Source organism: Cibotium barometz, chromosome 42 (genome assembly GCF_041138505.1).
Source record: "Cibotium barometz isolate CiBa-2024 chromosome 42, ASM4113850v1, whole genome shotgun sequence".
NCBI classification, from domain to species: domain Eukaryota; kingdom Viridiplantae; phylum Streptophyta; class Polypodiopsida; order Cyatheales; family Cibotiaceae; genus Cibotium; species Cibotium barometz.
In genome coordinates this window covers 28,048,907-28,063,906 of record NC_141087.1, presented here as the reverse complement: position 1 = coordinate 28,063,906, position 15,000 = coordinate 28,048,907, and the positions used below count along the sequence as shown (strand labels likewise).

The 15,000-nt window shown below is 50.4% G+C and overlaps 1 protein-coding gene across 1 annotated transcript in view; it reads left to right on the top strand.

The window, feature by feature from the left end:
- Nucleotides 1-15,000, top strand: part of LOC147614339 (putative alkaline/neutral invertase F) — a 30,839-nt gene that overhangs the window by 11,041 nt on the left and 4,798 nt on the right. The window contains exons 2-3 of the mRNA XM_086780892.1: nt 1,600-2,031; nt 2,197-2,755. Coding sequence (XP_086637018.1) covers nt 1,600-2,031; nt 2,197-2,755 — 991 coding nt within the window. The remainder of the gene's footprint in view (nt 1-1,599; nt 2,032-2,196; nt 2,756-15,000) is intronic.

Genomic DNA, 15,000 nt, shown 5'->3' with positions numbered 1-15,000 from the left:
CAAAAAGCTAAGAGGCGCTTTTCCAAAAAGCAGCTCTAGGGCCAAAAAGCAAGACCGAAAAAGCTACAAAAGCACAAATCAAGAACTTTGGCTATTTTTGGCTATTATTAATATTAAAGAGAAAAGCAAAAGCAAAAGTAGAAAGGTAAAGCAAAAGCAAGGCAAGGATCCCCTTCAAGTATATAAGAGGCTTGTATCCTCTTGAAGATGGTAGAAGAACTTGTAGAGATTTTGAGAAGAGCCACCTTGGAGATTTATCATCATCATCATCTTTCCCTTTACCTCCTAGCGCCGCCTTGCTCCTCCATCTCTGCCGGTGGTAGCGGCCTCTGCAGTGCCCATATCCGCCGTTGTTCCGCCGGTTGCGCTGCCCTGTTTTGCTGCTGCTTCGCCTCCTGCTGCCATCTCTGCACCGCCTTGTGAGCAGCGTCGCCACCATCAGCTGTACACCGCCACTGTTCCGTTGGTTGCGCCATCCAAGAGCGCCTGTTTTGCCTGGCTGTGCCGCCATTGTGCCACCTGTAGCCGCCTCTGTTGCTGCCTCCAGTCGCCGCCAGTGCCAGCCAGCAGCACAGCGCAGCGCTGCCAATAGCACCAGCACAACTGCCGTCTGTCACCCTTGCGCAGAGCCTCTAGCGCCGCTTGCGCCGCCGACAAGGGTTCCACCCTCTGTTGGTATTAGCTGTGTGTGTAGAATTGATCCAAATTCCACTTGTAGTGGAACAAAGATTGGTCAAGGAAATGTGTCATTACTTGTGGAGGAATGCTTGAAGGATGTGGAACTACCATTCCCTACAATGGATGCCATTTATCATGGAGTAATGTTCGTTGGCCAAAAATGCTTTTAAGGCCTTTCACAAGGGAGCTGGAATTTGGAAAGTGGAGTGAAATGTAAGATTCCTCCTCAGCCTGAATAATGAATAAGCTTTTATCTCAATCCCTTGTAATCATTCCCTATTTCAGAATACAAGAAAATATTGTTTTTCCTTGCTTTTGCCTAGAGAGAAGAGAAATTCTAGAAAGAGCTAATTCAATAAGCTTGGGTGTAGAAACCCTTGTGGGTATTTGGGAGCATCAGATTTGATTCAGACATTGGATATTGGTACTAGCCCGGTTTAAGACTCTTGTGGATCTTCCTAGTGGTGAGCTCAAGCATCAGAGATCTTGTGCCTCGATGTTGCGGGTTTTCGACACTTTGGCGTGATTCCACTTTATCATTGGCACAGCTTTGGTTACTTGCTGATTTAAAAATAATTCCTCCTGTCCATCCATGTCTCCATCCATATGCCATCCTTCAGGTAAACCATCCACACGGATCTGCAGGGTTTTCGACTGCTTCAATTCACTTTCCTTAACCTCAGCTGTGACTTCTGGCTGCACACAGAGAGAGAGAGAGAGAGAGAGAGAGAGAGAGAGGTGGCTCCTACAATGTGCTTTCTTCTCAATGCAATTCATGTGCTTTCTTTGTGTGATGCAATGCAACCATTTGAAATCACATTTTTTTAAAAGCGTTTGCCTGCTGATTGAGCTTCGGTTGTTGGTTTAGGAACATGTGGATGCAGGTCCTGATTGTTTCAACTATTTGGGATTTCATCACAGGTGTTTGTAAGAGACTTTTTCCCAAGTGGATTGGCTTTCCTCATGAACCAGCAGCCAGAGATTGTCAAGACTTTCTTGATAAGAACCCTCAGGCTGCAGGGTTTAACAAAGCAGATTGACAATTTCACCCTTGGAGCAGGTGTGTTGCCAGCCAGCTTTAAAGTTCTTCACGATGCGAATCGCAACACCGATACCATCTTAGCTGACTTTGGGGAGAGTGCCATTGGAAGAGTTGCTCCGGTTGACTCAGGGTTTTGGTGGATCATTCTCCTCAGAGCTTACACCAAGTCGACTGGAGACCATACACTGGCGGATATGCCGGACTTCCAGCGCGGGATGTGCCTGATACTAACTTCGTGTCTTTCGGAGGGGTTTGACACATTCCCCACTCTTCTCTGTGCAGATGGTTGCTGCATGATCGACCGCAGGATGGCAAGTTCCTTCCTCTAAGTGGATTCTCTCTCCTTTAGTCTGATTCTCTGATTTGGTCGCTCCATTCTCCTTAGAATTTGTGTAAAGCAGCCACTCTCTGTTTGTTTGGGGCCAGAGAGAGTTCTCAATAAGAGTTTTGGCTATGGAAAAATGCTGTTTGTGCAGGGAATCTATGGTTATCCTGTTGAAATACAAGCCCTTTTCTTCATGGCACTGCGATGTGCTAGGGTTCTCCTTAAACCTGAAGGGGGTGGAAAAGAGTTCATAGAGCGGATTGATAAGCGCTTGCATGCACTGAGGTATCACATGCGGGAATATTTCTGGCTTGATTTTGAGCAACTCAACAACATCTACAGATACAAGACAGAGGAGTACTCTCATACTGCGGTGAACAAGTTCAATGTCATCCCCGAATCCATTCCTGATTGGGTCTTTGATTTCATGCCTATGAAGGGTGGCTATTTTATTGGAAACGTCAGCCCTGCCCGTATGGATTTTAGGTGGTTTTGCATTGGTAACTGCGTGGCAATATTGTCTTCTTTAGCAACTCCAGAGCAAGAGACTGCAATTATGGACCTCTTTGAAGAGCGCTGGCAAGATCTTGTGGGAGAAATGCCCTTGAAGGTTGTCTATCCTGCATTGGAAAATCATGAATGGAGGATTATCACAGGGTATGATCCAAAGAATACTAGATGGAGCTATCACAATGGAGGTTCTTGGCCAGGTGAGATGCTGGCTCTTTTATTGTAAGATCAAGGCTTACCATGCAGCATCATGCTGGTAGGGTGTGCATGTGTAGTAGCGAAATGAGATAAATTGTAGTACATGTCCTTGTGAGATCACCATGATTGCTGTAGACAGTTGTGCTTATAGAACGACAACAGTTCAACATGTCTCTTTTTTCCAGTCTATTTTTGCTGTGGTTCTCGAATTAAGTGGTTGGAAGATTTTGTATCACTTCTAGACTTTTTTGGTGTATGGGGTGTGCGGTTGGTGGAGTTAATCTATGTGGGAGGCCCAATGTGCTCCATGGGACATAAATTTTTATATGAGCCAGCACACACACTAGAAGCCTCCTGGAGTACAGTGGACATTGTCTCACCGCAGCCAAGAGAAGGCATATAGTATGAGGCACCTTTCTGCTACAGATGGCAAATAACAGTCCAGCTGTTTTTCTCTTTTCTCAGAGGAAGCACAGCTCTCTAGGCTGAATTGTGCAACTTGAGTAGCAGCACAGAGGTGTCCAGCATGCAGAGTGACTTTGTCAAGGCAAGCATACAGGTTTTGCAGCTAGAGTCTTGCAGACTCCACTCAGTTGACAGACACAGTCCTGGGAGGATAGGCCAGTTGGTATATCTTCACAGTACATAGATTTCTTGGAGACTGCACCGACAACAACCGGAGTTTTGACTTCGGTGTATCAGCGGATGCATTACTTGGAGCATGTTCCACTGGACATGGGTGGTTTAGACATACAAGTACCGAGCAGTACTGATGGATACAGATTTGGTGCAGCGTTTCTGAGAAGTATTGTTCTTGATTCTTCTTTCTTCCTTTAGAGTTCATTGGAGCCAGTGTAAGTTGTTCTTGTGCTCCATCTTTGTGCTCCATTTGAGCTGCTGCATTAGTGGTTGATAGCGGAGGAGTATTGTTCTTGATTCTTCTTTCTCCCTTTAGAGTGCATTGGAGCCGGTGTAAGTTGTTCTTGTGCTCCATCTGAGCCTCTGCAGCATTAGTGGCTGATAAAGGAGTTTTGCTTGGCCATTCTATGGAGTGTTCTTCTCGTGGGCTGCCGGAGGATGCTGAGTGGTTTGCAGTGTTTTTTCATGGATGGTTGGATAGATGGAAAGTGCTTGATCAGGTGGAAGTTAATTATGTGCAAGTTTCTTTGCAGGTTTAGCCGAAGGATCAAAATACAGGTTGCTGACATGCAAAAACACAATGCGAAAATAATAATAATAATAAGAAGAGTTTGAAGAAAAAAAATTTGGAAAAAAGAAAAAAGAAGAAAGTGATGGCTGACGTGGCACTGCCACATGATAGGACAGCAATGTAGGGCCACCTTACAGGCTTGGAATGATGCCACTAGCTTGGCTTCTCATGCACCTCTTCTTTGTGTGATCTAGTTGCACTCTTGTGGGGTATGAATATTCCTCTGCTTTTTAAATACTAAAAAGAGAAGAGCTTTATTTGTAAAAAGATGCTTTTTGAGCTATAAGTGAGTTTTAAAGCGCTTTCCTCAGTGTTTCTGGGCAAGAACTTTAAATTCAGCTATTCTCTCATTGTTGAGACATGTAAAAAGACAAAAGAGCTCTCTAGCTCTAAGAACTTGTACTCAAGACTCCTCCAAGAGGTTCTAATATAACTTGGAGGCAAGGCTATTCTGACCCCTAGTGTGGTACCTTCTCTCTCTACTCTCTCTTATGTTTATTTTCAGATTTTCTCAAGGTTTTACATGTGAATTTGTTGTTTTCTTGCAAATAAGCTATGTACCTGTGCCACAACCCTTTATGAGGGCCTGCTACTGTGGTATCAGAGCAAAGGTTATATCTCTCTCCTACGAGGGATAACGATCTTTACACATGGTGCTTTTTGCTTTTTCTTCAAGCAATGGGAAGGGAAGCACTCACCACCAAGAAGAGGACCAAGTGACCAAAAGTGGAAAGCAAACCCAAGAAGATCGAAGAACCCTCATGGTCAAAGAAACTATGATCAATTTGGACACTATTCTCTAAGATCCTGACTTGATGAGAACCTTTGCAGCAGATGACTATGTCAAAGATCTGGATACGGCTTTGCACAGGTGTGGACAGCCATAGAGAGGTCAAGGGCTAAGTAGAAAAAGACTGCGGTAAGCATAGAAGGACAAGGAAGGTGATTGGGTATTGTTAAAGTTTGAGAAAGCAAGGCTTCGAAAGTAGAAGGGCAAAAAGAAGGTTTATCCTAAGTTGTCCATCAGGTACTATGGACCTTTCCAAATATTGGAAAAGTTCAACGATGTGGTTTTCAAACTAGCATTACCAGATCATTAGAGGATTCACAATGCTTTTCATGTGAGTCTCCTAAGAGCTTATAAGGGTCCCGAACCTTTGGAACCAGTGAACGGGGATCCACCCAAGGTTGAAGAGCTAGAGGAAGTTCTTCAACCAGTATAGACTCTCTTTCATAAGGAAAGAAGGGGATCACGTTGCAAGGTTACTAGAAAGTACCTTGTTAAGTTCAAGAATTATTCGGCTATGGATGCCAAGTGGGTGGATGAGAACTTCTTTGCGGAGATCCACAGGTTCTACAGGCATATGAGGGAAGGAATCATGTCCCCTGGCTCACGAAAGATTACGAAGATGGCCCGACGAGATGAGGCCCTTTATGAGGAGCTACAGCTTCACATAAGGACAGAGATGAACACCATGCGACAGGAGCTTGAAAAGGAATGGACCGAGCAGATGCATGCCCAAAGGAAAGCTATATACGAAACGTTGAAGGAAGAGATATATGTCCAATTGAAGGGAGAAATGCAAGTCCAAGTACGGGTTGAGATGGAATTAGCCCAAGCCTTGATGCACACGGAAATGAAAAAAGAGATGCAGAAATGGAAGGATGACATGCTTCGAGAGATTGGCACAACAGTTGCATCGTACGAAGGCACTTTGAAGACATGTATGGCTGACCGCGAAAAAGACATCACAGAAATGCAAAACACTTTGGAATCATGTAAGGCAAAAGTGGCTGCAGGTGAGAAGGAAATGCATTCATGGGCTGAAATTGCCAGTGCCACAAAGAAACAAAGTGAGGAAGTCAACCCATGGATTGAAGTAGTAAAAAAACAGAAGGATACACCAGTCAATAAAGTAGAGGTGATGAATGCTACATTGGAAGAGGAAGCCAAGAGATGGGCACGTGCCTTACATGTACGTGTAATTGGGTGGGAAGATAAGGGAAATCCCCAAGAGGATGCAAAAGCTCTTGCAACAAAAATTGAAGCCACTGATGTACCCATTACCGGAGCATGGTAGTAGGCAGAGATGAAACCAGGGCGAAGATATTGATCATCAGGTTTGGTGACTTGGAGAAGAAGGCAGCCTTCCTCTCCAAAAGGATGGCCCTTAAGGGGGAAAATATTTATTTGGACGAGGACCTTACACCGGCATAGATAGCACACCGGAAGGAACACATGCCGCGTGTGCTTGAGGCAAGGAAAGAGGGGAAATGGGTGGTATACAGAGATGACCGAGTCATCATAATGGAGAGGAGGCCCGCTTGACGGTGCGCGGCCTATGAGACCTTGCGATTCACGGTGTGGAATTGCAACGGAGCCCTTAGAACAGATGCAGGATACTTTCAGACACAGTGATATTGCTATGTATACGGAGACCCATCAGTGCACAAACAAGAGGCTTCCTAACGTCCGGGGTTATAGATGGGAATCAGTTTTCCGCCCTCAGCCACGCACAGTGGGAGGTACCAGAGGATCTGGAGGAGTGGCAATACTTTACAGGGAGGAGCTTCGTGACAAAATACATGTGGTACATAAAGATGCAGATGTGAGGTACATGTGGGTCCGAATATGCAGAGAGGGGCTCCGCGAGCTATATGTGGCAGTATGCTACTGTCTCCCAGCGCACTCCAGGTTTGCACCATTAGGAGAGTCGCCCTATATACCACTATATGATGATATCATGAGGTTTACCAGCATGGGAGACATATTACTATTGGGAGACTTTAATGCACGTACAGGCACAGAGCAGACAGAGTTGTATGATACTCAAAAGGCTATGTACCGGGAGATCACGATAGAGGATGTAGGGTTGCAGAGATCAGCACAGGATGAGGGGGAGATTACAGATTATGGTAGGCATTTTCTCACCCTCGGGAGTGCACATGGGTTGGTCATATACAATGGCTTATCGAGATGGCAAGGATCAGATGCTCTCACACACTGGAACTCTAAAGGGGGAGCGAGCACAGTGGACTACTTGATGGGATCTCCTTCATTGATACCTGATGTGTGGGGTTTCACGATTTCCAGTAGGCCCATTGGCATAGCAGCCGATCATGCATACCTGAGTTTCACACTAGTAGGTAGATCCCTGAGAGATGGGCCAGCCACTCATCTACCTAGGTACCCGAGATATCAGTTTGCACGTGAGACAGTTGGGGTTTATCGAGATGCAGTATCTGATGGCTTGTTCGCTTTAGACCCGCATAGCCCTCTGGACGAGATCATGAGAGGATTGGCAGGTGTACTACATGCATCTGCCTCATATGTGTTTCCCTGCACTATTATCCCTTCCACCCACCCCCGCAGCACTACCCCACAGAACAGTTGGTATGATGATGAGTGTCGTGAGACACGAGCACAGCTACAGCGTGAGATTGCCATTCGGTCTCACAAGCAAAGATAGGCTAGGATGATCTTTCGGTGCCTTGTGCGGAGGAAGAAACGAGCCTATCTGGCTAAGCTAGAGGAGGAGATCTACCAACTCTTCTTCCTGGGGAAGGACATCAAAGAGGGCATGGAAGATGTTTCAGGAGAGACAGCCTAGTACTCCGATTACTGCACCTGAGGCATGGCATACTTATGCTAGAGAGCTATATGATGCACCAGGATAGCCCCCCACCCCCCACTTCCACTGGGAGCTAGACCGGCTAGGAGCACCTTTTTTACTATGCGGATGGTGCTAGATGCAATAGATAGGTTACAGAATGGAAAGGCACAGGATCATGATGGGCTAGTTGGAGAGCACTTCTCATATGTACGAGACAGGCTCCGCTCATCGTACATGTGTTTAATCGTGCCATTTGTGAGGGTTTCCCGACAAGCTGGACAGAGCATATCATTGTACCACTCTTTAAGAGTGGGGACCCCATGGTACCAGGCAACTACAGGACGATCATGATTGGTCATTACTTGGCCAAATTATATGGCTCTATATTGGAGTCGGAGTTGAGCCGATGGGCAGAGAGGCATCGTCATCGAGCACATGGATAGGCGGGCTTCAGGAGAGGATTTACTACCTTGGATCACATACTGACACTTCAGCTACATATTGAAGAGGGCAGGGCACAGAAGAGAAGGATATACTGCTGCTTTGTGGACTTCCGCAAAGCCGTCGATACCGTACCACGTGCCAGGCTTATGCACAGATTGCATGACACTGAGGTACCCGAGGATATGCAGTGGGGGATATATGCTTTGTATGAGTCTGTGATGACAGGCAGAGTCCGAGCTCCAGGCCGACTATCTGATAGGGTGACTAGCACGATAGGGGTGAATCAGGGTGCCCGCTATCGCCCACCCTCTTTGGACTGTACATTGATGCGGTCTCTGATTATGTAGATAGATTGGGAGGCCCAGGGGCATGCCTGGCAGGGGTGTTGATACCCATCTTGTTATATGCTGATGATATTGTTCTAATCTCAGACTCTCCGGAGGGATTACAGAGACACCTGGATGCATTACAGGCTTTTTGTGTGGATAGAGATCTGAAAGTGAACCTTGGGAAAACCAAGGTTATGGTGTTTAACACCACACAGGCATGGGTGACGAGATCTGAGCCTCAGTTCACTTTCCGAGGGGAGCCGATAGAGTACGTCAGGTCATATGTCTACTTGGGAGTTACTTTCACAAGACCACGTTTCTCCCTGAAGGATGCAGTAGCAGCTAGATTAGCTCGAGGGCATGTAGCCTTGGGGGCACTTGAGAGGCAGTGTGCACACATACAGTTTCAGGAGCCACGCACCAAATTGTGGCTATTTGATACGCTTGTCATACCGACCCTCTTGTACGGAGCTCCAATTTGGGGACCCAGTATACATCACAGATCTCAGGGAGGGACAGATGAGGGATGGAGGCAAATGGAGAGACCACTGATTATGATGATTGCCTGCATGATTCGGAGCAAATCATCAGTACCACATGAGATTGTTCGGGCTGAGCTGGGTGCCCCACCAGTAGTAACCGAGGCCCTATTCCAGGCAGTTATCTTTTTACAGCGGCTATGGGAGCTCCCTCAGCAGAGGTACTCCCGATTGGCATTGACCTCATCCATACAGTTGGCAGAGGATGGAGATACTCATTGTTGGTACGCTCAGATGAGATCATGGTTTGACCTACATGGTTTGCGGATAGAGGCACTACCACCGTTTCAGTACAGTCTGGATTATCCATTTTTGGATCTCATCGGCTCAGAGCAAAACCGCGTGATCAGGATGGATATCATCAGAGTGGACACAGAGAGGACATGGACTAGCCCCCTTGAGCCCTTGGGCACGAAAATGGCTCGTTTTACAAGAGCCATTTTCTACCTCGCACCGGATGATTTTATCACCCGCCCGGTGTACATGGATGTACACCTATCACATGGGATACGTTGTGCCATTGGACAGATCCAGATCTTCCCCCCCCCCCCCCCCCCCCCCCCCCCCCAGAAAAGATCCTTTCATTAGTTATATAAAAAAACCGCCCGTAGGGCTACAAAAGACCCTCTCCTGCTCATAAGAAAACAGAGCAGAGATCCAAGCAAGGCAGCTAGGGAGACTCTCCCTAGGTGCAAAAAAATACAAATATCAGTACAAAGAACTGAGGGGCTATATCATACAATAGGAGGGGGGGAAAGCCCAACAGGTGGCCTGTAGTGCCAGCGGGGGGAACCCGCGTGTAGGGTATAGAAGGGGCCGCTGCGCCAAGTGGTGTGAAAGGCCTGGTGCCGCAAGATCGCCTCATCCGAGTCGCCCCGGCGGATGCGGTCATACTGTCCTCGCAGGGTGTGGATCAACTCCTCCCAAATCCCCCGAACAGTCTCTGTTGGTGGCTCCAGTCTCCCCTCAAAGGTCCTGAAACACCGGGCTCTCCAGGTGAACCAGATGGTGAGGCTACTGAGGAGCTCCCATCGTAGATCCCTCTCCTGTGTCCAGCCGGCGGACGAGAAATCCGGTGAAGGAACGAGGCGAGGCTGGCCCCTAATGAATCTGATGGCCTGGCTGTCCTGCTCCATCTCGTAGCCCATAGCAGGCCTTGACGAAGTCGACCAAGTAGTGGCACCCCACGTATACCCTCTGGGGAGAGGGGGGCCAGAATGCGCAGCATCCGCAGCCAAATCTGCTACGCCTGAGGACAGTCCCATAGGCAATGTCTCTGTGTCTCCAAAGGGTGGCCGCATCGGACGCAGGCCGCCGGAAGACCGCTGTAGACAAGCCAGGTGCCAACTGCAGAGCCCCTGTGGGCGACCAGCCAGTGGAAAGTCGAGATCCTGTGTGCCTGTCGACTAGCCCAGAGCCTAGTCCAAAAATCCTCCAGGAACTCCTGTGAGAGTCCCTGTAGCCGCCAATGCTCCGATTCAGCTGGAGAGACCATCCTCCTCGCCGTCAAAATGTGTCTCCCCAACCGAACAGTGTACTAGAAAAAGGTGATCTCTGTGGCCTTGGGGGATGCATAAGGATCATGCCATTCGTACTCGCCAGGGTCCCACTGGAGCCGGGCCAAGGGGCGCGCTGCATATGCCCATATGCGCCAATCAGAGTCCACATCTGCAAGGTCTGGATCAATATGCCACTTCTGGGAAGCGGCGGCCACTACCCGTATCCTCTGAAAGATGCACTCTGAAACCAAAGGCGACTCCGCCTCCACTCTCTGAAGTTTGCCCTCATCCTGGATCTCATAGTAGAGGCATCTACCATCCTCAGTGCAAGCTCTGACAGCAATCAGGATCTCCAACTGTGTAAAGGCTCCCATCCACCGTGGGGCCACTGGCTCGAGAGGCGTGAACCACTCCTCTGTGAGTGCCTCCTGAATGTCATCCCTCATAATCAGCCCCCCTCTGAAGTGACTCAGCCTCTCCACCTGGATCTCCTCTGGGAGACTGCAGAAGGCCTGCCAGTCTCCAAAACTACGTGTTGGGCCTGCCGCCAATGGTCCCCAGGCTAGACGAGGCCGAGAACCCAGCATATGACCCTGCTCTGTGCGTACCGCTGGGCTCTAGATGAGCGGCTGTCTAGCCCGCTCCTCATCACAAGAAGGAGGTCTCTGAGAGAGTCCCGGTCTCAGCAACTCCAAGCTCGCAGGATGCTCAAGGCAAATCTGTCCTCCCATCCTCTACTGAGGCCTGTCCTCCTCATCTCTATGAAGATCCATCGTATCTCTGGTGCCCAAGTGCCCCTTGCTGGGGGAGCCCGAGCTTGCAACCGCTGAAAAAGCAGCTCTTTCCAAGGCTGAGCGCCTGGAAGCAGCCCCCGAACAATAAGCTTCCCCAATAAGGCTCTACTCTGATCAACTGGATCTATAATGCCCAAGCCCCCCTGGGCCAGCGGAAGTGTAATAACTGCCCAAGCAACCTTAGCCCGGGCTGGCTGACCATCCCGCCCAGACCAAAGAAAGTTCCTGATCAGCCTCTGTACCTGGCTGATGCAAGAGCTCGAGAAGATCCAGCAAGACGTGATGTACCACATGGTCGCTAAAAGCACTTGATTTGCCACCACCACCCCCCAGCCAAGGATAGCCGAGCTGTACTCCAATACAAAAGCTTCTTCCGGATGTCAGAAGAAGCAGGGCAATCTGCTGCTCAGGTGACAAATCTAGTCCAATCTGGCATCCCAAATGCCGCACTGCTGTGCCAGGAGGAATCCATCTAAAACCCGGGGTCTGGGCTCCATGTCGGAGTGGGAGCGCTACTGATCCAAAAGGCCACTGTCTTGCGCCAATTGATCAATGCTCCCGAAGCTGCACTAAAAACCTGAAAGCGACTGCTCTGCCCGCTGAAGATTGGCCTCCTCGACATGCAAAAATAAACCCGTGTCATCAGCAAACTCAGCATCGAGCAGGTCCTCCCCCCGGACTGGGAGCTGGAGTCCTCTCAAACCAACCTCCACTGCCGTCAGATACATGCTCATAGCCTCAGCAAAGAAGAGAAAAAGAAACGGGGCGAGAGGACATCCCTGACGGACTGATCTGGTTAACTCAAAACTCGGCCCCCGTCCTCTTGCCATCAGCACCTGGCTATGAGCTGTGGAATATAGAGCCGCCACTCCTGGAATCCAAACTGGCTCAAAGCCTAGGCGAAGCATAGTGCCCTCTAAGAAACCCCAATCGACACTATCGTATGCCTTCTCAAAATCGAGAAGCATCACGACCAGGTCCTCACCGAGAAATCTAGCATGGGCCGTCACCTCCCAGAAGGTGAAAATGTTGTCAAGGATACTGCGCTCCTTGACGAATCCTATGTGGGTAGCATGAATCAACTCCCCCAGGAAGGGCTGGATCCTCAAACTCAAGGCCTTTGCTAAGACCTTGTAGACAGTATTGAGGATCGTAATAGGTCTCCAATGCCGAATATCATCTGATACTCCCTCCCCCTTGGGGATAAGAAAGATCAAGCCCTCTGAAAAGCTCTGTGGCATCACCCCAGTGTCCAAAACATACTGAAAGCCCCTACGGAGGCCTGGCCCCAAAAGGTCCCAATAGCGCATAAAAAAGGCAGGCGTCAATCCGTCCTCCCTAGGGCAACTATGGCACGGAAGGACCCTCAAGGCCTCAGCAAGCTCAACCTCTGAAAGAGGCTCACCCAGAACTGTGCGCATACGATCTGTGACCCTCCTCTGCACATGGGCCCACACAGTCTGTCTGCAAGCATCCCGAGCCTCAGTGGCTGGCTCCGCTGAAAGCCAGGTCTCTATAGAACTCAGTGGCAATGGCTCTGATCTCCCCGGGCTCAATGGCTACCGATCCGTCCTGCCTCCTGAGCTGGCGGACTCCTGCTCGAGCATGGCGGGGTCCAGTAATCTCAAAAAACTCCCCAGTCACTCTATCACCCAGCTGCGTCCACTGGGAGGCCTGGCGACGATAGTAGAACTCATGTTTCTGCTCCTCTGCCTCTCTGACCTCCTGGCGTGCCTGGCTCAGCTGGGATGCCACCCACTCACATGTAGGCTGTTGCTCCTGAAGGCGCTAAAGCGAAGCAAGGCTACGTCTCAACCGACGCTCTCGCTCGCGGGTCTCTCCCAGCCGTGTCAAGGCTGCAGCATGCAAAAAAGAGCTGAGCTCGATGAGTCTCTGGGCACACTGGCCTGCTGCATCCTGGTCTGAGCTCTGGCTGTCATGCCAAATCCTCTCAATGTCCTCAGCGAGACTAGTGAGAATGCCGACCGAGCCCCCTCGCTCCCCTAACCTGTTGCCCACATAGAAGTGGTCAATCCGTGATAGATTAGTCCCTCCCTGCCGGCGATCCGACCGAGAGAAGCTAAGACTGTCCTGAGAGCGGGAGAAAGCCTCATGCTGCCATGCATCAGTGACCCTCAGTGTCATGCAAAATCGCTCCCACGCTGCAAGCTCCGTGCTGTGCACTGTAACATGACTGCTTCCCACCCTATCGGCCGGGTCCTCAAGCATGTTGAAGTCTCCCCTGACACACCAATGTGCGGCCTCTAGCAATGCATCCGTAACCTGGGTCCAGAACTCTGCTCTGGCACTAGCATGGTTGGATGCATAGACATTGAGCACGCCAAAGAGCTCATCATGCATCCTCAGAATGACATACTGTGCTCTACCAGGCACAATGATCCCGCGATCCACAATGGCCTGCCGCCATACATCCGCAATGACCATACATACTCCTCCTTGCCCACCCAAGGGGCCAAACCCTGCAGACCAAAAGGTGTCCCATTTGCCAGGCATCACCGAACCGTATCTCCGGATCTTGCTCTCACCAAAATGGTGCTCTTGCATCATCAGAATATCAATACTGCCCCCAACCAGGCATCTCTGAAGCTCCTGCCTCAAGCAACCACGATAACGTATATAGTGTGCGCCGCCAAGGCCCTGTACATTCCATGAGATGATCCTCATGGATGACCTGCTGAGGTGGAGGCTGTCTCAGCCGTACGGCGGGCCTTCGCAAGCGGCTTGGATGGAGAATAGTCCCCATCCGAGCGGCTACGAATCTGCCCACCCGGTGTGCTGCAAGAATCTCGGATCAGGCGCCAGTGGCTATGTCCCATGGCGACTGTCTCCCGCTCAGACAGAGCAACCTCGTGTATGCATACATATCCAGGGTCGCTTGCTAAGTCTGCCACTATGCAAACCACCAAATGTCGAATCCCGGAGGCATCCACATTCCCGGTATCAAAGAAAAAATAAGCCAACTCCCATAGTCGGCCTATCACATCTGTCACCTCCAGATCGCTCACATGATGAGAAAACTCAACTGCCTGAGTCTTCAAAATGCTAAGAGCGAGATCCAGAGTCCACTCCCGGTCGCTAGGGCCACAGAGAGGGAATGAGAAGGCCACCGCTGAATCAAGTGCCTCCTCCCCTCGGGCCGGAGGTATCACTACATGAACTCTGATGGGTGTTGGCTCATGGGGGCCCTCCGCTCCAAAAAGCCGTGTGAAGGAGTGATCAAAAGCCTCCGAGCGCTGTCGAGTGTCGAGACGACTCAGCCGACTGCGGATAGAGGATATCCGTGAAGCCCGAATCGGCATGGTAGGTCTCCTCTGTGGTGCTCGAGCAAGGTCGGTGCTCAGTGTCCGCCGGTCTGCAGGTGAGCGCCAGGGAACTGCCAGGGCCTCCCGGGGAGATAAGGCGAGCGGGGGGGGGGGAGGAGGGGGGGGGAGAAGGGGGTGGAGAAGGAGCCGCTGCCAAAACCGGAGCGGGAACGGGAGGAGGCGAAGGTGGAAGCGAGGCGGGAGGGGGGGGACGGGGGAGGGGTGGGTGGGGGCGAAGGAGGGGGTGCTGGCATCTCCTGGTCCTCTGTCGGGCGCTAGGGTCTCCTTTTGGAGGGGAGCAAAGTTGTTCCTCACGGGAACCCAATGGTGTTGAGACTGTGGGCTGCTGCTGCATCGGTCTCTGGGCGTGCTGCTGTGGCTGTCTCCCTCGACGGCGCCCCTGTCCAGGCTGCCACTCCGAGGTCTCTGTGGGCTGAGCAGGTGTCCCGGAGGCTGCCTGCCGAGCCGCATTTGTGGGCGGGCCACCGGGGGCCT